Source organism: Anoplopoma fimbria, chromosome 19 (assembly GCF_027596085.1).
Source record: "Anoplopoma fimbria isolate UVic2021 breed Golden Eagle Sablefish chromosome 19, Afim_UVic_2022, whole genome shotgun sequence".
Taxonomy (NCBI): Eukaryota; Metazoa; Chordata; class Actinopteri; order Perciformes; family Anoplopomatidae; genus Anoplopoma; species Anoplopoma fimbria.
Genome location: NC_072467.1, coordinates 8,432,033 through 8,454,512, shown reverse-complemented (window position 1 = coordinate 8,454,512; position 22,480 = coordinate 8,432,033). Strand labels below are relative to the sequence as shown.

Below are 22,480 nucleotides of genomic sequence, written 5' to 3'. Positions count from 1 at the left end.
TATGTAGGAAGGTAGGTAGGTAGTAAGGGAAGATAAGGTAGGTAAGGTAAGAGTTCAGGTGGGTAAAGTAGGTGAGATAAGGTAGGTGTTTGGACGAATAGAGATAATGTAATGAAACTGAACTGAATTCAGGTGAAAGTGAACTAAAAGGAAAGTAAGCTCTGCTGAACTGAATTGAATTAAAGTGAATTGAATGGAATCAAACTGAACTGAGCTGAATTGAACTGAACTGGATTTTACTACATTGTTGAATGGAGATTTCAGTGGGCTGAGGCAGCAGACCATGAAAGATGGTCGGCCAATACCTTGAAGACTAGGACACCTCATGGTGGAGCAGATCTTGCCAGGGTTCCTGAGGCTATCATAGAGTTTAGGATCACTGGCCCCACCATACATCACCCAAGAAAGAGACAAGGGCTGACACTGCAGCAATCCACTGAAGGCTAGCATAGCCTGAGTGTATCAGTGTGTGTGTGTGTGTGTGTGTGTTTGTGTGTGTGTGTGTGTGTGTGTGTGTGTGTGTGCGTGTGTGTGTGTGTGTGTGTGTGTGTGTGTCTGTCTGTGTGTGTGTGAGAGAGAGGAATACATACTGTGGGTATGGGATTGCACACTCATGCGAGTCTCTGCAGGTCTGCTTGTGTGTTTTGTTTATGAGTGTGTGTGTGTGTGTGTGTGTGTGTGTGTGTGTGTGTGTGTGTGTGTGTGTGTGTGTGTGTGTGTGTGCACACTGCAGTGTTTTTTTGCTCATATCAGCAGTGACAGCTCAGCTTGTCATGCCGGCAGGGCAGAGTTAAGCCAAGGCAAAGTAGAAAAAACAGACAGAGGTGACAGGCGGGATGATGTGCTGCTTTAAATCTCATACAGGCCTACCAAGGGGATCACAAGCCCAAGTAATGAGACGGGGCCCTGATCTAATGAGCGGCAACAGAGAGGAGCGAGGAGGCACGTCATAAATCATTATCATCTTTGGTTATTGATATTGAGAAGGCCTTGTCAGTCTCTGTGAAGCTGATGACCTGACTGAATAATGACAATCACAAGTAAACAAAGCAGATATATTTGAAAGTATAGAAGAAGAGTGAAAATGCAAAACAGCCCAGTACCTTGCTGGCTCTGAGGATCTGGAACATGAGAGGCAGACCATGTGTGATGAGCTCTTCGGTGTACTCCTCTTCCTCGATGCTGCTGAACTCTTTGAGGAGACCCTGGATCAGAGGTCGGCGGTGCTGATGGAAACATGTCCGCAGAGACTCCATCCAAGTGTGCAAAGTCCATGGAACCCCTGTGAAATAAGTACAGAGGTAATTACACAGCATATTAAATTCATTCAAAACATGCACAAAAAGGCTATAAATTATGCACCCAGAATGCAATATTGTAGAAAATGGATGCACGTATTTTAGAGAGTTTTAACAGTAACTAACCCAGGCTCCGTATATCTATGGTGATGTCCACATGTCCATGTTCTGAACTGTGGTACATGGCTTCTTTCAGGGCTTTAAGTTTGGCTTTCCCAGTTCTGATCTGGTCCATCTGAGACGGACTTCTACCTTCCAGCTCCGAACCCTCTGCCAGAATCTCTTCCAGGGATAAGACATCCCCTTTCCCTTTCTCTGTGTGGGACAGCAGCTTACGAAACACATTTCTAGAAGAACAAGAGCACAAAAACAAAAGAGAATTTTAAATGATTGGTCGCTACAGACTGTATTAAATAGCTTTTAATATAATATGTCTCTAGGCCAACATCACCACAAATAGCAAACAGATGCATTTGTATTATTTTACACACTTATGACAAAAGGGATGTCACTGAGGTAATTACTGATAGGACGCGTCAAACTGAAATGAACTGTTTTGCAGCTTTGATTGTCATTTCTGCATGTAGCTCAGTTATATTTGTTTTAGATACACAAATACTTTAAACAAAGTAGAAAAATCCTTACATAGCGTAAAAGTTTTTTGTTACATGCAAACAGGCACATATCCATCTTGAAAAGCTTCCAAAGAACTAACTGCAGGTTTGTAAAATGGAAAATCTACTATGTTCTCCACTGACCTCAAAAACTATCAGTAGTTTTGTCATGTTTGTCATTCCTAGAACTCGCACCTTTCTGGGACAAAGTGCTTAACGTTTTGGGACAACCATCTTGGAATCACCTTTTGCAGTTTTGTTTTTTAACTATTTTATCTGTGTTTTTATGTCGGGAAATGTCTACCCTTCCAAACTGACCATGACCCCCTTGTTAAAGAGATTAAAAATCTCAAAAAATCTAATAAATAAATAAAAAATAATAAAATACTATAATTCGTGTTAAATAGGTTTAAGCAACTGGAGAAAATGGGCTATCATTGCACCAAACTATGGATTACTTATAATAGGGAAAATATAGATCGTGTTTAAAGGTACATTCAATTTATTTAATTAATTGCAGCATAATTTAGAGAGTCATTTGGTAAAAGCACAGCAGTTTGGCTGGATAAGCAACAATTTAAAAATCTGTATAAATTAAGCCGCTCTTAAATAAAGCAGAACCATAAACTATTCTGCATACATGCTTATCAATTATTAGCATAAAGACGAAAACTAATATGGCAGATTTTTTATGGTCCTGGCACATGGACAAAGATTCACACAATACAAATTGAACGTAAATAGGGCAAAGGTTGAGTAGGTCAAATGTTGAAATGCAGTTTAGGCAATGTAATGTGTGGCGCATTGAAATTATACTGTATTTTATTATTCAATATTGTTTCGCTGTTTTTAGTCTCTACAGTGTACCGTCTCAAACAAGGCAAAGAAAATGTGAAGAGAAACAACAGCAAACACATAAGAAACAAGAAAAACACAAGAAAACACACAATGAGTTTAGTCATACAGATTTAACATCCAATGAGACAAACCAATTCAACAGATGATGTGTCAATTTCATGGACATACTCTGTTGACTTTGTGTTTGAGCATAAACATGATCATTTGCTGAATACACAGTATGAACACAGTGTACTTGTGCATCCTCTGTGTATTCACTCAGGAGTGTACCAATGATTGAACATGAATGTGTGTTACGCACCTGTGTCCATGAGCTGCTGCCAGACTGTAGGAGTTCATGTCTCCCTGTGGCGCCGTGGAGATGCCATTGCGGTACATGGTTCCCACCATGGGGTCCGCCCCCCGCTCCAGCAGCAAACTCACTAGCTCAAAGTTACCTGTGCATGAAGTAAACAATTGGCAGAGCTCATACACACAGACACGCAATGCGATTAAAACCAGAAAAATTAGATTGAGGCAAATATTCGTTCATCATTCTGCATGCATGCCGCTGTTTGTCTTTATTTGCCAGCCCCCAGGATAAATATGCCTCTGAAGTCATAACTCAGCCTAGGATCACGTTGACAGTCAGGTGTTGTTATAGATGGCCAGCTGCTGTTGTCAGCCTGCTACAATACAGTTGGACAGCAGGCAGGGGATGGGAGTCACGCCGTGTCTCTGTACCTGCAGCAGCAGCCAGCTGCAGTGGGGTCTCTGTGTAGTTCTCCATCCCGTCCTGCAGGGACCCCTCCACGTTGGCTTTGGCATCCAGCAGCAGCTGCAGAGGTCGGGTGGGGACACGAAGGGGGACGTTGCCGGAGAGAGAGAGAGAGAGAGAGAGAGAGAGAGATAGACGGAGAGAGCAGGGTGAGGAGAAGAGGAAAAGTCAGTTGGCTAATGAGAATGATCTGAAGTCAGTCTGATAGAATTCAGCTTCTCTGATCTGGTGACTGTTTCATGCAAAACAAATCTGTACAGGGAATAGTTAATATTTAACTTTTATACTGCCTGTACTGTGCAGCCAACTTTTACTTTGACAAATCTATTGCTCTTCAGAATCTAATTAAATGTTCATGTTTCCTCTATTTAAAGGAATAGTTCAACATTATTGGGGAATGAATATATTTGCTTTCTTGGCTTCTTTGAGACTAGCTGTTTCTCTCACTCTATTTGCTACATGTAAGCTAAGCTGACTATATTCTGCTCCAGCTAAATATTTGCTGTACAGACATGAGAGTGATATCAATGTTTCCATCCAACTCTCGACAAGAATATTAATACGCCTATTTCACAAAATGTCAAGTTCTTCTTGACAATTTCAATGCCAATGCATAATTTAATACTATGAGCCTGTATTTGATAGGTGGCTAAATAGTCTCATAAATCAGGTTTTACTGTTATATTAATATGTTATTATATTTTAAATGTAATTAGTTGCTTATGTTTTATTAAATATCATCTTCTTTGATGAACATCAACTCATACACCGTGTGAAAGACATTTATTAATGATGCTGCAGATCAATCTTTGGAGTTAGCATTTTGTGTAACTGAGAGAATAATCTAAACAAGTTCCTGAATCTCATAACTTTATGCCGTCTAATATGATAAAAAAATATTTTCATATAAATTAATATCTTCGTAAATTGAGTACAAAATTATAACATATTTAATAAAAGAAAATACTTTATTGTTTTCTCAGAATCTAATCTTTTTAACTTTTTAACTTTAACTTTCTTTTAGCCGATGTTCTTTCTTTTAGCCGATGTTTTAGCCGAAATTGCCTGTCAGATGGCTTAAACATGTTCCATTCGAATTTAATGATTCAAAATCCAATGGACAGATCATTAAGAGGACAAACGGAATTAGTTAAATGAGTTCGATAACAATTAGACTGCTGTGTTTCCATTTTGCACTTGCAAAAGGTAGTCTGATCCATTTGCTCAAAATCAAAATTGACAGGAGGCAAGATAAAAAAGATCAATTTGTACATCACACAAACAACATCAAATGAAAACCAAAAAGAGAGACAGGATGAAACTCGTAGTGGAGAACCATCATCATCATCATCACCACCAAGAAGCTTTGATGACAAAAATGACAACGATGACCAACCATGAGCTGAAGCACAACGAGAGGTCACGATGAGAGAGTCACAGGTGAGAAAGGGCGTCACTACCTGCACCACAGGCACATGTCCGTGTAACACAGCAAAAGTGAGGGGCGTCGCCTGCCGCGTTTCGGGAAAGACTGAGGGGTGCTTGTGCACTGAGTTTGGCACCTGGGGAAGGGACACAGGTAGGTGGGTTGGGTAGGTAGGAGTGAGAAAGGTGAGGGAGAGAGATATCAAGCCATTAAAACTACTACACGGCCTACGGAGCACAAGACAAGCAGTTGCAGGGAGGACGGGGGAGGGCAGAAAACTATACCCGGGGAAACTAGAGTAATTAACTAGGAACCCTGGGGCTGCAGAGGACACCCTGTCACTTTGTTCGCCTTCTAATGAACATGATGGATTGAACCGTCAAGTTAGGCCTCGTCCTAATGATTTCACTCTGATCTTTCCAGTCGGTCTCTCTGACAGGGATCTGACCTGACCTCTCTAAGGCTCATCTCTCTGGTCAGGCTGCACTGAATAACTTTGAGCCAAATGTAAGCAACAAATACATGACACACATGAACAAAGCACAAAATGCACAATGCAGATGAAATTATACAGAACTGGGAAACAAAACTTAAGTTGGGAAAAAATGGTTTAACAACACGGATAATTTGCAGAACGTTTAACCTGTTGAGTCGGCCTATGTGTGAGTTTCTTTGCTCCATAAATGGTTGACAAGTCCTTCATTATTTCAGTATGTATAACCCTTTAATTCAGGCTCTTTACCCTAAAACTAGGGGGACCACAACTCGTAGATCTCGTCTGTTCTTCAATAACCCCTCCAGCTGAGTTTTGAGAGCACTTACAAAATCCCCTTTAGTTACTTTATGGTGCCGCTGCCGTTTTGGTAGCATATCCTTATTGTTAAATCTAATTTGTTGTAATAACCTTATAGGTTTCTGTAGAATTTCAGTGTTTTTAACAGCATTTACCCCTTACTTTAGTTTCATTTTTCAGCACTGTACCCAACAGATACCCAGTATTTACAAAAATAGCACAATTATTTCTTCTTTCCTCTAAAATCCCCAGTTTACTCCCTAGTTCCATAGTCTGGTTTTATTCCACATTTAAGTACCAGTAGGAACTGGTAAATATTTGATTGGTACCTGATTCATACAACAGAATTACAATGTTAATGGCAGGCTGTATTATAAAGTGTAACCAATGACTCTGAGAGGATTTAAAGAGCATGAATCATCTTGAGGCTGACAAGCTGGTGAAAGACACATCAGAGCCAAACAGAAATGTTCTTTAACTGTTCAAATTCAAACAGGTTCACATGCATAAAAATAAACTGATAGTGGGTCTTTTTTTATTCAAGACGAGTCCACTTTGTGCTTTGGCCAGGGGTCAAGAATGCAGAGGACTGCAAATCAACTCTGGCACAATGGCTGATGGGACATGTTGTTGCTGAGGTGACTAACAAGGACTGGGATCATGAGGCCTTAACTGAACCACCTCTCTGAAGTCCGCACAGAGTCAATATATGCCATCTCAATTCCCTTCAGACTCTGTGAGGAATTCAGTTCATGTTAAATCAGGCGATCTTTGTGACTTTCTTTCCCTGACGAAGGAAAAATTACTCAGCAACAAACCTCTGAGTCATGTCTTAACACTCAAATGCAAGTGAGTTTCATTGCACATATCATTTTAAATCTGTTTTTACGCTGCTAATGCATATCCTCTAATGAGGCAGAGCAGTCAGTGCCACATGATCACTATACATTTAGCAGCATGACACATGGGAGACAACAAGAAGGGGAGATGAGCCACATCATGATAGGTAATCTCAAAATGAATACCAAACACATAGTTTACAATGCTAACAAACATTCCTTTTATGAATAACATATATAACACTACACATATTGATGAATACAAAGTTTGTCACCCCCCCTCTATTGGACAATGCAAAAGTATCCCACCTTGAAAAACATTCCAAAACACTGGGTAGATGAGTTTAATATTTTTTTTAAAAGTTGAAAATATTTCTATTGATCTGATAAGGGCTCTGCACACTCTATTCTGCACTGTGTGATTTTACATAACCATAATCTGTCTTTCATTTGACTTTGATCTACCCAATGTTAAAACCAGAATAGCATTAAAAACTTATTTTAGCACTGACCTCGCTGTTAATATCAGCTCCTGCATCCAGCAGCATCTGTACCATGGCCTCGTCCCCACGGACACAAGCGTACATCAGCGGGGTCATCCCCTACACAAGCACAGGTAAAGAGATCAAGAGCAGTCACATCGTTACAGAAGTTAAAGATACCCTCCTTTATTTTATCAAAACCCAAATTGTGGCATCTCCCTAATTTGACACTGTGACAATTAGTTATGGTTCTCCCCTGAGAGAATCATGCTGTGGTTCCTGTGTGTGTGTGTGTGTGTGTGTGTGTGTGTGTGTGTGTGTGTGTGTGTGTGTGTGTGTGTGTGTGTGTGTGTGTGTGTGTGTGAGTGTGTGTGTGTGTGTGTGTGAATGTGTCCAAGCGTCTGTGAGTGAGTGTGTACCTCGGTGTCTGTCCACGGCTAATCTTGCATTCTGCTGTAGCAAACTTATATTTTTTGGGGGCCCAGTTATGGCTCCATGCTCAAGGACCTTTCGTGGTTGCAGTGACTCACACTGCCTTACAGCCCATTGGGAGTTAGCCAACTGTGATATGTATTAATTAAATCACAAAACTCACTGGTCGTTGCAGACACACATTGTGGAGATCTGCACTTTTTACTTTCAACATAAGTTTTACTTGAACCTGTTTATTTTTTTTACAAAGTAGTACAAAGCAAGGCCGAACTTGTACTGTAAACTTGTATCCTTGACAGGTCCCCTCCTAGCAGCTTGAGTCTGATGAGAGTAATATTCTGCTATTGATCTTTTTAAAGGATACCATATGAATCAATATCTTCTCTGGGCCACCAGGGACGCCAGCAGAGTTTTGACAGAAAAGTAAAGTACAAAACTCTGTGTTTGAAAGTTTCTGCTTAGATCAGCCCAAAACTAAATGTTTATTTTCCATGGAAAATCTCGAGTTACACTTGCAATATTCCCCTGATGATTTAGTGCACTGGAGGTGGTGGTCGTGATATAATGCAGAGCACCTTGGCAGGAAGGCTTTAGGAAAAGAAATGTCAGAATAAAGTTAAATATTCATAACTGTCTTTCTGCTCACAAGCGCTTAAAGGTGGAGGAGCCATGCAAGTGCTCTGTTCCACAGTCAGTGTGCGTGTGTGTGTTTGTGTGTATGTCAGTATAAATGTGCCTGCATATGCATTATTTAATATGTTGACTGTGTCTCTAACCTGCTCACTCATGCTGTTGATACCGTCAGGCCCCAGCAGGTTGACAGCCTGCTTCACCAGGTCTGTGCGACCACAGCTGAGCATACGGAAGCCCAAGTCCTGCAGAAACTTTGCTTCAGTAGAGGCAGCATCTAGTTTCCTCGAGGCACAAAAGCAGTCATCCGTTCTGAAGGGCAAAGCACACAAAAGTGGTTCACAATGCAAGCTTACTGTTTTCATCATTTGCATTGCACCATACTTTTTTAGCACTACAGGAAGGATGCTCAGATCACTGTATCATGTCTGAGTTTGTGTGTGAGTTCAGCACTTTTATGTGTAGATGAAGAGGCTGGTTGCACACAGCGCACAGCTGTACCTGAGCTGACGGGGCTCGCAGTCCACTCCGGGAAGCAGTTGCCGGGCAGCCTGCCGAACATCATCGCTGTCCACAGAGAAGCTGCGTCTGTGTTCAGTGTGAACCGCAGCTACACGCACCCACTCCATCAGAGGCGGCAGCACCATGAACGGCCTGTAAGGGGAGATAGAGGCACATGTTCTGGCCACCAGAGACTCACGCTGAACTTCAATCATACTCAGTACTTGAGTGTGCACTTGCACAGAATTTGCATGTTATTTCAGAGATCTTGCCAGCCATAGAGGATGTTTGAGCAGATGAAATCAAAGACCCAGAACTAGTATGTCACAGAGAGACTCTGATGTGAGGAAGTCTAAACAGAACTAAGATCATCACAGATTATGGACCATTGATCAAAAATGCTTGCTGTGATTTATGCAGTTCGTGTCTGTGAAGAGTTTTACACTGTTGTGTCCTAAATCTCGTCATTTTCTATTCTGCTCTTTTCTAGAGACCTAAAGCTTGACGGAGTAACATTTTAATACAGTGCTGATGTTGTTAAGGCTCAGCTGGTTAAACTGAAGAAGCCCATTTCTATAAAGAGCTATAATAACCCATGTATTGCATTGCAACATATGTGTGATGCATAATCAATGCTATATGCCTTAAAATGTATTGCATCGTCATAGCAATCATAAGGCATTATGTGTATCATCACAACACTTTACAGGGGAAGTACTTGCTCTCCTTTTAATCTGTTTTGCACAACATTATAATGATGAACATCATGGTGCTCTCTGTAGACATAATGGGCAGCGAGTATTTATGACAGCTTGCTCGCTATCTGTTTAAAGTAAACTAAGGATGTATTGGTATTGTGCAAACCTACTGTGCTGTAGAGCTTATACAGAAATACCATCACAGAGTTGACCCTGACACCAGAGCTAAGAATGAACAGGCGGAGAGAGAGAAGTGGAAATGTGGTGGCAAAGAGGAAACACAACTACAGGCTCATTGAGAGAAAATCTCATTAAGTGAGAGCTCTGCAAGATCCACAGACCCCACGTTAATGTAATAACTACTCTTCCTGTCTCTTCCACTCATCCATGCATGCATGAGGATACATATGCATGAAGCTTTGTTTTAACCTTCGTTACTGTACTGACAGCATGTTATGAATATAAACACATACCTTCTTTAACATATGCAAAACAATGAGCTGTCATAACAACATTGTGCAAACTAAAACCACACTCTTTATACTTAATGCCGCTACATTATTAAGATGATGTTGAGTGTTATGATGACACAAGTAATACCGTGCGACAGCTGGTAGAACACATTATGAAGGCTGATATTGACAATTACAAGTTTTATAGCTTATTTATCTGTATTTATACAAATTGATTTAAACAGCATGTTTAAAATCTGACAATTTCATATTTTTTTAAGGCATGTATCGCTGTAATCATATAAAACAGAATTATGATCATAGCATTAACAGTCAGTTTAGTTTCATAAGATTCTTTAATAGAGTTTTTTTTAATGCTGCTGAAGAAATAAGCTGCTCATGTGTTTTGCATGAGCCGTCACAGATCTACGCTATGTGTATTTGGTCTTGTCCTCCCGGGATTTGCTGTCCAATACATCACTTTACAAAGGATGCCTTGATGCCTGGACTGTCCTTGACACATTCTCAGCCCACATCTGTCACTCATTGTTAATTAGTCACTCATCAATGCTACTCTGAGCTGATGCGAGGATCTTATGATAATTGTTTGATCTGCTAAGGAATTCAAACCCTTTTGTTGTACTCACTTCAAAGGAGCCTGACCTGCGGCCCACGTGACGTTATTGGCTCCGCACACCTCGTTTAAGCAGCACACAACAGCTAATCAAGAGGCGAGGGATGTATAACGGCAATGCAATCCCTCTCAAGGATACATTAGTTCACAAGCAGTTCAAGGTCTTGCTGTTTCCAATCCCAGGCTTTCCCTAGTGTTGGCTCTGGCAATGTGCTTAAATATGACTAGAACAAACGTAGGATAATGTGATCTCCTTTGCAAATGGTGATTAGAGCTAAAGCAGACGTGAGCTGGACACCTGGGACACATGTTGGCTTATAGCTTCACTGCAGGCGATACAGTTTGGAGCCCCAGAGATGGACTGCTCAGGCTCAAGTGTCAGTACTGTTTCCCACCTCTGCCGCTCGTGACAGGGGTTTCCCCAAAACGGCAGGAAATACTGAACAGCTAGACGTATCAGGGCTACAGTGGAATATGAAGAGTAAAACAATCTAAATAAACAGCTCCTAAACTCAGCAGAAAAAAAGTTTCATGAGTAGAAAAAGCAAAGATTGTAAGGACTGTCTTGTACTTTTCTGAATATGCAGTGTCCAAAAACTACATGATGAAGGATCAGGGTATTTAGCATCATGGAAACATTGCTTAAGCCTTATGTCATTCATGCATAAGTCACCAAAGATGGCGGTCATTATCAATACAGACTGAGCTTCAACGGCCTCTTTCTGCCACTAATCAGGTCACCTAGAGGACTCACTCAAGTAGCCAATAAGTTGACAATTCAGTTATGTAAAACTGTACTTTCCTTCCAGCGGAAAACATCTGGTGTGCCATTTCAGAATTGAGCACAGAGAGCCAGAAATAAAATAAAAGTCTGCAGAGGTGTACAGTTACAGCAGAATTATGTCTGCACTTCTCTGCAGGAGGAACATTACCGCTGGATAGTGTCTGTGATGCAGAGGTGTACATGGTGGGAAACTCACTGCGGTCTGGCATTCTTTTATGATTGTCCCAGTGGCCATTAATGGTGCAATAATGGTACTGTCCCACAGTACAAAAAGAGGTGAAGAGGTCTGATGGATTAATCAATACCAGATGATTCTATTACTTTGTCTTGTTCTGGGTTAAAAAAAGCCCTTGTAAAAGAACACAAAACATTTTTCACAGCTCAGATATGATGGGAGGTAAACATCCAGATACTACAAGTGACAACCTTTTGTCTCTACCAAATACAACAAATAAAATGTTTTTTCTATTATTGAACTGTACATTGTGTTATATTACCTTTCCTGTTCTATGGTGTCTATGTCTGTCAGTTACAGACCAAGCTGTGCCACAAACCTGTTTATGTCCATCAATGTTGATGAAGCCATAATTAGTGCTCTTAGTTAAATAATAACACCAGTTTGTTTTAGTCCAGATTATCAAATGAAATAGAATCTTAACCCTGCGATAACATATATATCTTTTAAACACTTTGACATATTCATCACCTTTTCAATAGATTTGGCAGCAGATACGGCGGCACAAAAGTATTTATTTGGAGTCGTGTTTTTGTCCATCTGACGATGTAAGTCCAGTATTCACTATCATTTTAGCTCTGTTTTTGGTCTCCACCAACCCCTGAGAAACGCATCTTACATTTAGTTGCTAAATGCTCCACCATGTTCACCAGATAGACACTAACTTTCTGTTTAGTGCCAAGCAGTCGGAGTACTGAACCTCTTTTATTAAAAACAGCTGCCTGCTTTGACTGAAAACAACACTGATGAGAGAAGAGAATAAAGAGGGAACCAGTATTAAAACAGTAAATGGCCAGAAAAAAAACAAAAAAAGAAGCTGAAAGACACTAAAATGCTTTGCAGAGCTGAGGAGAGCTGCAGATTCAGGTGATAATTCTGTGTGGGTTCATCATCACAAACAACCCATTTCACATGACATGCAATCCATCTTTAATTTTAAAATATTGAGAATAGCTTCCACTAATGTGTAGTTTTTGCAACTTTGTGCTTGCATTAAATTCTGTTTGTGAAAATAAGGATTTGTAAAGTTTTATAACTTATATTATAATATTAACAAATGTATGAGACTTTCAACACTTATCCTCTTCCTAATCCTGTCTATGGTGCTCAGCCCCAAACGATTCTCTTCCTGATGACCTAGTAAATATCTTAAAGAGGGTCACAAATATATAGTTTCATTCCCCAAAAATATTCCTGTATCATTTCTTATTCGTAATTAGCTGAGTACTGTTTAGGATCACATTGCCCAAACAATAATAAGACGTAAATTTGATGAGGACTATTTTGAACTGTGGATTAATGCACATTTGGTAGGTTCAGTGTTGAGAAATCTGGAGCTTAATGTTTTATGTACATATGTACTCACCTCTCTGTTTGTAAGGTAACCTTGGAGGGCTCAACATTGGGGTTCTCCCACTCCATCTGAGGGCAGTGCATGAAGTAACACAGCGTGTAGATCGCTTCGGGCGCCCAGTGGATCACACTGCTCTTCTGGTGGATCGGCGTCCCATTGTTGTGGTTCTTCATATACAGCGGCTGTAGATGGTGCATGGCCCTGGACACCAGGTCACCTACACATACACGCACACACATATCGTACAGGGAAAGACAAAAGGAACACTAGTAATGAGAAAGGACTTCATGTCCAGGCACGAGGGTGAAGAGAGCACACAGCCTTTAAAAAGACGTTGGGGATTCATCCTCATTCCTTCCAGCCCCCTTGGAGCTCACTCTGTCAGGGGAAATCGAGAGTTTCCCTGCACCACAGTCAGGAAAAAGACAGGGTTCATCCCAGTCCTGTCTGTGCTGCTCACTGGGGGAGGGCAGGAGAATAAGCATACTCAGGACAGCACTGTGTGGAGAATTAATATTTATGGATAAACATTTGCTACTCCAAGCTATTTCCCTTGCATAATTTGTCAGTACTTTAAGGTCATCCAGTTGGGCTTAAAAAAATCAAAGCTTGAGAGGACTCTTTTAATAAAAATTTGTATATTCTCTTGGCAGGTTTAAAAGAAAGTAAAAAAGTTCTTGAAAAAGCATGTTCAGCCCATTTTTTTATACTAAAGGGACAAAACAGACCGCTTTTTTATTGCAGCAAACCCAGTTCATCAAAAACCGAGAGATGGATTTGAAGTTTCTCTCACAGCCAGTCAGGTAGTCAAGACCACCATCCACTTCAAGATAACATTATGACTGTGGCACCTGAGTGCCAGAATATAACCACCCCGTATTATTACAGCACAGACCCAAATCCCATTTCACTGACTGCTGTCGCTTCTCCTTCCTGTCTAGACACACTGCACTATGAGAAAATCTAATGAAATTCTGAAGCGAGGTCAGTTTAAAAAAAAAGAAAGAAAAATAGAAAACACTGTATCATATTGTTTGGGTCAATTTGATACTATTCAAGGCACTTGGATCCCCCTGTAGATGAACTATACAGTATGTGTGCCTATACAATACACAGCGAGAACAAACAGTCATTTCCGTGGACAAAAGGGTTTGTTTGGCATCAAAATTGCTCTATTTGGCGCCTGCCAAGATTCCATTTAGCCTTGAAAATGTGAGAGGCGAGTGTGAAAAGGATGCCTTAAATGAGGGGAGAGCATTCATGCAATAAAACAGTCCGTCCTTTGGGAGCAGTGGGGCTGTGCTGATAGAGAAATGCTCTGTACAACATCTACTGTTGCAATGAGCAGAACATATCATGACTGGAATGATTACCTCTCGTTCTAACTTTAAGCAAAGGCCCTGCACTTCCTCCTTTGTCGCTATCTGTTACTCCTCCGTCTTAATTGTACCAACAGGAATACAGATAAGCTTGTAACATTGCCCTCTTAAGCTTGGTAAGGGGAGCTGAGGTGGTCAGCAACAGCCAGTTCTGATGTCTTATTTATGCTGGCCTGTGACATTTCCTACGCTAGCAGGACTCAGCATGAAGATTATTTCTAACACCGAGAGTGCAACAGTAGCGAAGTAGCAGCAGCTTAACACATAATGTGAGATTACTGCCACTCCTTCAGCAGGTGTACCCAGAAATACCCTCGTTGTTTCGAATGACCATGTATCAGCATGGAGCAGGGAGGATTCTTTGTTTAGGCAAAAAGAGGGAGGATGGACAGAAGTACAGCATTTTAATAAGCTAAAACGTCAATAGCCTTTTCATTATAAGATACAAGCCTTTAATCAATACCTCATCCCAAGTAATTAATTCTTTATGCTAACAAGAAGAGGAGAGGTGAAGGACAAAAGCAGCAGATCCTGCTCCTCAGGTATTTCAGTGATTACCTTTAAGCACTGGGCCAATTCTCTCTTTGTTTTCAAAGCTTTAAAATCCCCTTAGAAAAGCAAAATCACACAAATATGTCAGTCTCCAGCGTATACTGCTTTGATTTACGAGAGATTTTATGAGAGCTGGCACCTTTAAGGTCAATAACCGGCAACGCAGCACCCACATTACAACCAAACTGCTCATTACTTCAGAGACTGTGAAGGCTGGTTTAAAAGTGAGAGAGAAAGTCTTTGGAAATGTAGAATTCAATCTCATTTCTAACGAAGCAATTATATTCATGGCTTCATAGGTAAATGAATATGCAGTAACCAGCTTTCCTTTGGGTATTGATGAATGGGTCTTTGCTTCACTGTGCAGCTGTTGACATCATCACAGCTTCTGTGTTTCAATTATTTGCTGCTATGCGGCCTTGATTACAACTACAATGTGGGCAGCTGTGGCGTAGTGGAGAGCAAGGTACTTCTCCAATCAGAGGATCGGTGGTTCAGTACCCGGCCTCGGCAGTCGATGTGTCCTTGGGCAAGACACTTAACCCCAAGTTGCTCCCGAAGGCTTGCCATCGGTGTGGACTGGATGTTGCATGAATGTTAGTTAGAGTCTGATGGTGGCACCTTGCATGGTAGCCTGTCATCAGTGTGTGAATGGGTGAATGATATGTAATATACTACTGATTGTAAGTCGCTTTGGATAAAAGCGTCTGCTAAATGACTGTAATGTAATTAATGGTCGCCTGTTGCCATCCTGAATCAACAAGCTATTAGTTTTGTCCATTCAAAAGCAGCCAGAGCTTTTAGCCACTAAATACAACGCATATCAGATAAAGAAGAGGGCAAAAACATGCTATCTTTATGGTTCCCATTTGAATCTAGTGCAGTTAAGTAGAAAAAGACTCACTTTGAAAGAGTCAAAGTGACGCAACAGCTTAACAGAAGAAAGTGAACTCTTTGAAAAAAACCACTGTTGAGGAAATGTTCCTGTTAATGTCGTGCCATGAGTGGAACTCTCACTAAGAGGGTCTTTCCTCGTCATTACCCATCTCTACTTAACTTTCCAGATGACTTCACATCATAAGGTCTGAGGAGTCATATGTAACAATCTGTGATGGGAACAAGCACACAGGGTCCCTGCAGTAATCAGGGCAGGGTAGTTTGCACAAGACGGCACACAAAGTAACATCACGTGATGACTCTCTTGCTGTCAGACGTCTCTGGAGTCTTTATTAGAGGATCAGTGGTATGTATGGTATGTATGTCAGGGGAATGAGGATGAGAGATATGACGTACATCTCTGTTAAGTTCCACATGGGTACCCTTCATTTTTCATTCTATACACTAAAAAATTGTACTAATTTATACCATGTAATACCCCTCATTGATTGCATACTAAAAGCATTGCCCCGTTTCCTAAAAGATTCTGATAGTTTTATAAGATACCAATACGTGGCGTTCAAAGTCAGCAATATCTTTAGTCTTCAGCACACATATATATACATATGTATTTACATATCAAGATATTATAAAACACTTTGACTGCTGCTGCACAACAACATGATCTTTGAAAGGTATTACTGAGAGTACTGATGATGGCCATTAGCAGAATCTTCTATTCATTCTTGGCTCAAACACTTGAAGGCAAACAGTCCTGTTTCCATCACTAAGGCCCTAGAATAAAGCAAAAGATGAAAATGATCAGATAAGCATGAAGAGAAAGAAAGATCACAACTTCTGACAAGCCTTTTCCTTGTTGTGGTAAAATGTGCTCTGTGCTCTGTGTCCCACAGTGAATAATGGTGTTCAAGAGTGTTTTTAAAATCAGTGTTAGTAACTGATATTGTATAAGAAAATACCCACCGTGGAATGTTAGGCTAAGCATTAATTACTAATACCGGCAAACATAGTTGCAGGTAATAACATTTGAGAACAAGTTAAAAGGCCATACTGAACATGACAAAGAAGTTAAGTCTAAAATCCAACTGCAACGGTCTATTACTGGAGATAAAGCTGTTATATACAGATGTGAAATGCAATTTTTAAACGTTGGACAGAGTAAAACCAGAATTAATTTTATTTAGTTATTTGCGGTTTTACAAGGCTTAGTAGGCTTTTGCTTGTTTGAGGGAAGCTGTAAATGGAAATACACAAAATTGGGGATTGGAATGACTCTGTTTTCTGTACAGAGCAATATTTGCTGGCATCATCGAAACAACTTCCACAGTTTGCTGGTTGGTCCGGCTGCCAGATTCACAGATTATTACTTTGATGCAAAAAGTGTTATACTGACCTCTGAAAGGCTATGGATCTAAAGAGCTTGGGGGATTTGAGATTTGACAACCTTGAAACATTTAGGAATTATTCAGTCTGACCTCAATACTATTTTATGGAAGAAAAAAATGGGTGTTTTTTCCTATCTAATATAGTATATAGCATATTAAAGTAGTAGAGTAGTACAACTCTCATATACTATGTACAGCAAATATGAAGCAAAATATTTTGTTACCTATGACAGACCTAGGTTACATGTTCTCTCCTGTTTCCAGTCTTTATGCTAAGCTAAGCTAACCATCTCCAGGCCGTGGCTTCATATTGAGTGTGCAGACATGAGATTGATATCGATCTTCTCATCGAATGTCGTGAAGATAATGTTTCCCAAACTGTCAAATGGGAGGGAGGGTCAGTACTTGATGCTGCCGGTGGCTGTGTGGTCTGAGGCAGACAGACACATCAGCCTGCACAAAGAGGTCACTGCCATTTGACCTTGTAACCCTTTGTGGTAATCCAGCTGTATAGATTTACATTTATAACGAAAAAGCCTGCATGCATCTTGCATGCTCCACCCATCTCGTGTCTATGAATAGATTCGACAGAGTTCATCACTTAGTTCATTACTAAGTGATGATGATGCACCAAGATTCCTAATAATTGCAGTATTTCCTGGACTGCTATTTGAGATATGCTAATTTGGCATTTTGGAGGAGGAGAAAATAAGAAAATACAAAGAGGTAAATCAGTGACAAACCTCTAGAATCGAGTCTAAATGCCACCGCTAAAGACTGTCCCTGCACAGGATGCAAATTTGACTGCGCTGGAGCAGCAAACGTTATTGTATTCCATGACACGTATTTTACGAAATCACACCCTCTTACCCTCCCATCCTTTATTCTCCTCTGTTTCCCATCTAGCGCTCTTTCAGACGCACAATGTGACAGGCTGATAATGCATCATTGCCGGCTCTTCTGCTTTTCTCAATTATTCATTTTTTCCGACTTGTGCTCTGTGTCTGTTCACAAATACTTATTTGCAGAATTCATCTCCAGAGCTGATAACTTTACCACTGGACTAAGCGGCGCTATTATCTATTGGATGCTCTGTTGTCTCAGAGTGTGTTTGCAGTGTCAACATAACAGAATGAGTCCTTGCTTGACCTCATCAATACAACATGGACAGAGGACTGGCGATAGGCAGTGAGAATTGGTTCGCTGTTTATTCTGATGATAAGTGTTTACACCAGATATACGGAAAATATTTTTCCCAGCCTGGGCTTGACAGCCCAATGCCATGACAACAGAAACAGACTCCATGACCCCATCCCCATTGTTTGGTTTGAGGAGTTTTTTTGGTGTTGTCAAAAATATTGTCATGCACATCAAGAGATAATCTGCGCTTATTTGGCTGAATTTGTTATTCTTCTGTCGAAGGACACTGCAGCTCTCAGATATGCTTCCTGGAATAAACAGCAGAATCGCACGCAACCAAGAAGCAAAACAGTTCATCACTTCCAATGAGCATCGTCGAGCAGATTCTATGATTATATCAAAAGAGTAAACATGAAGTTGGGTTCTCAGTGATATGCAGCACAGCTTGCCACTGCAAATTTGTTGAGACCTCATGAAATTCAGAAAGTTTCCCCCGGAACAGAAAACAAGGCGGAAACTTTAATGAAGGCCATGTGAACTTTGCTTTGTCGAATTGTGTATTATAACTTTTTGGGGTGAGTAAGGACAACAGGGTGAAACATAATCAGTATGTTATTTCTCAAATGAAGCAGAAAACCTATTATCATTGTATAAAACTGACAGTGTAAGCCTATGTAAATGACTTGGTACTGTATAAATGTATTCAGGAAGCATTCAGATGCCCATTATTCTTTGAATAATGAGTACATTGTTAGCGGACAGACATTCAATTAACTTTTGGAGGGCTTGTCAAATTTATAAGCTAAATAAATAGCTCTGGTTCATTAGAGTTGCTCTCACTGCCAGTGCACTAATTCACATTAATTTTAATACACACATATTCATGCACAGGAGGATTATGATACAGTGATTTACTGATGGAGGGGGACAATATTTGTGCCTTATTAAACATCACATTATCATAGCAGCCAATAATGCCGTCCAACCCAAACGTGAGGGAGACTTTTAGCCGCCCCGAGCTGCACACCTTCAATAAAACCTGCAATCAAAATGTCTTGTAATCGAATAATTCCTAAAAATCTATAAAAATGAAAAGTCTACAGCCATGCTAGCAGCTCTGTGATACAGTACACAGCGGTGCAAAAACACTTGAAGGCAAACAGACAAAAATCTGACTGTTTAAGTCATTAGGGTTCATCCTATGGGAACCAAGAATGTCAAAAGTGTAAAAATTGCTGTTCCAATCCATCTAGTAGGTGTTGAGATATTTTACTGGATAAGTAAAACGTTTGGCTGCTGGTGGCCCGAAAGGAAAGGCTAGAGAGACAAATAAAATCATTATAATGTATCCTCTTAGTACCATGAATAACTATACAACGTTTCAAACATTAGGCCCATATTTGGCTTTTGAACATCTCAATTCAGAACCATGGACATTATTATGCTCCTCCACTCTTCTAGCTCTCAACGTGACTGTAGAACCTGGCTGTTTGGCCTTGTTTCTACTCAGGCACAAAAGAATATACAGCATAGACCTTTTTCACAGAAGACATTTTGACTTGCCACAGCATGGAAGCACACATTAATGACGGCTGAATTTCAACTTGCTGTGTCAGTTTCAGGGTCCTGCTATTGTGCATGCTGGCTCACAGTCACACTGTCATGACTTACTGGGACACTTGAATACAACAGAGCCATTGTTAATGCTATTAGTAACACCTTTGCTTTTCTTACTATGACAAGTGTCTCGGTGAGAAAGCCTATTAGTGTGTTTGGGTACTGGCATTGAGTGATAAGGCTTGGCTTGCAGTTGGGGGTTCATCCCAAAGCTGATGTATGAGCTTGAAGTCGTGGCAATGTATGGGAAAGTGAAGTGCCTCCAATTAAAAAAAAAACTGGGAAACCATTTTTATATGGACATTTGTTTGTGCACTTGGGGCATCATCATGTTGAAACAGGAGAGGAAAAAGGAAAGGAAAGCACAGCATTGTCTAAATTATCATTACCTGACACTGACAAGGTGACCAGGGAGCAGCTACACTTGTGTGGTTTGGCGGTTAATTGCATTGCTCAAGGGCACCTTGACTATGGAGCCTATTGAGGGAGGGGTCAACCATTGTCCTTCTCTTTTAGACCCAGTCACACACACACACACACACACACACACACACACACACACACACACACACACACACACACACACACACACACACACACACACACACACACACACACACACACACACACACACACACACAGGACTCACTGAGTTCAGAGATGCTTCCTACTCTTGTGGCCAGTAAACACTGTTCAATGGATCGCAGCTCAGACTGACTGTAGGCGTTTCCGTCTCCGCTTTTCCCCGCTCGCTGCTGCTGCTGGTCCCTGTAGAGAGTCAGACCCTCAGGTAGGCTGAGCACACCTGAGAGAGAGATAGATAGATAGATAGATAGATAGATAGATAGATAGAGAGATAGATAGATAGATAGATAGATAGATAGATAGATAGATAGATAGATAGATAGATAGAGAGAGAAGAGAGAGAGAGAGAGAGAGAGAGAGACAGGGGCGTTACATTAATTTCATGGTAGGACACAAGAACACAGTCTGAAAAGAGACAATATGACTGATTCTTAGGTATATGAACTAGGTTAACTCATTTGTCTGATTGTGATGGAAAAGGGGGAAAAAAAGTTTACCTTCTTTATTGTTAATATCGAATTATTTCCCTTTATATATTTATAAAGGGACTTGTGCAAGTGTACTTGTGTAAGGAGTGAGCGTTTTTTCTACTTTGTCGTAAAACACTTTGGTGTGCTCATGTTGTTTTAAATGTGCAATAGAAATGAATTTGATTTGAAAACAACAACGTAGCATTTATGTCTCTTGTTGCACCTTTTAGAGACTTCTCCCAAAGGTAAAAATGTGTAATATTCCAAATCCGTTTTCGTTAGTCACACCTCTGATGTTCGTTAGTCTTCCCCGCTCAGAGAGTGACGAGGCAGACTGCTCTCCATTTCTCTTTGCCGACAGTTTCTTATTCCTCTGCAGCTTCGTGCTGCACCCTTCTTATCCTTTGCAGGGTGTGAACTCATGAAATGGCTGAAAGCAGCGACTCTCTTCTAAGCCCTTACATTGCTTTAAAAAAAACTAGCTCTAGCTTTAATGGCTCCTTTCTCGTAATATGCTGCTAATTGAATGCACATGCTGCCTGTGGTGAAGGTGGCATTCTTCATTCATCATGTGGGAGCAGACAGTTGCTTACAGGGTGAACTATTTCACTTTTCCCATTTGAGAAAGTAGTTAAAACATGCAAGGGAATTTGTGGAATTTGTGGCCGAGTTAAATAAAATGTGCTATATATAGTGACAGTGATAGCTTCTGGTTCAAAAATAAAATTGTTGTTAAACAGTATGCATGATGTTGTTATGTTTGCAATATTTTGACAATATATATACACATTTATTTTTGCTATTCTAGTAGCTATGTGAAAATAATTATTCCATTAACATATTAGGAGAGTACTCCACCAATTAAGCATTGCACTCATAAAACATTGACTCACAATGGATGGTAAATAACAATAATCAAAACCAATGCAACCAATCCACGTATTCTTCTTTCTTCTGCCAACTACATTTCCAACAAGACAACTCAACTGTCAACAGTTCTGTAGGAGATTTGGGTGTGTTATGTTAGTAATAGCTCCTAGATTGGATTGTTTGTAGAATCTATTCAAGGGTGTTGCATTTTTTTCTCCTAGTTAAGAGTTCAAAGAAAATAACGATAATGCTAGGGACGCCCTTGCTTTTTGAGAAAGTGCAACATGATTTTTAGTCTCTCTACTCCGATCATTTCTGTACAGTCCCCAACTGTAGAGAAAAAAGTGGTTCTTGTTTTTAGTGCCGACTTTAAAGGCATGCCTCTGATTATACTCTACTTTTATGCATACTATTTACCATGCAGATGTTATTTTGTGTGAAAAAAACATCTGGGAATAAGTCCCAGTTAACTAGCTGATAAATCTACAGAGCAGCTGCTTACAGTTCAGCAGCAGCAGCAGCCGTAGCACAATCTCATCTACACATCAGCGTTCAGGTCGGGTCAGAGAGCTACTGACAACCTGCACGACTCTGGAACAAAGAGCAGGGGACAACACCATCTGCTGCACCAGTGTCAGGTGTCCAAAACAGCTACATTTTTTTAGCCAGAGCTCCAGCCAAGCCAACAAGATCAATTATAAAGAACTTTCTCTCTGCTTCAGCAGGAACTTGTCTGCAGGGATTACTGGGGGACACCTCATTTATTGCTTTTATTGCTTAGAATGTGCCCTCTTTGGC

General features: G+C 40.5%; 1 protein-coding gene across 1 annotated transcript in view; it reads right to left on the bottom strand.

Moving 5' to 3' along the window:
- btbd11b (BTB (POZ) domain containing 11b) overlaps window positions 1-22,480 on the bottom strand; it is a 64,692-nt gene that overhangs the window by 2,806 nt on the left and 39,406 nt on the right. The window contains exons 2-11 of the mRNA XM_054620158.1: window positions 20,407-20,562; window positions 12,800-13,004; window positions 8,631-8,783; window positions 8,276-8,441; window positions 7,098-7,187; window positions 4,988-5,089; window positions 3,494-3,587; window positions 3,072-3,207; window positions 1,425-1,645; window positions 1,104-1,282 (exon numbers count right to left, since the gene is read on the bottom strand). Coding sequence (XP_054476133.1) covers window positions 1,104-1,282; window positions 1,425-1,645; window positions 3,072-3,207; window positions 3,494-3,587; window positions 4,988-5,089; window positions 7,098-7,187; window positions 8,276-8,441; window positions 8,631-8,783; window positions 12,800-13,004; window positions 20,407-20,562 — 1,502 coding nt within the window. The remainder of the gene's footprint in view (window positions 1-1,103; window positions 1,283-1,424; window positions 1,646-3,071; window positions 3,208-3,493; window positions 3,588-4,987; window positions 5,090-7,097; window positions 7,188-8,275; window positions 8,442-8,630; window positions 8,784-12,799; window positions 13,005-20,406; window positions 20,563-22,480) is intronic.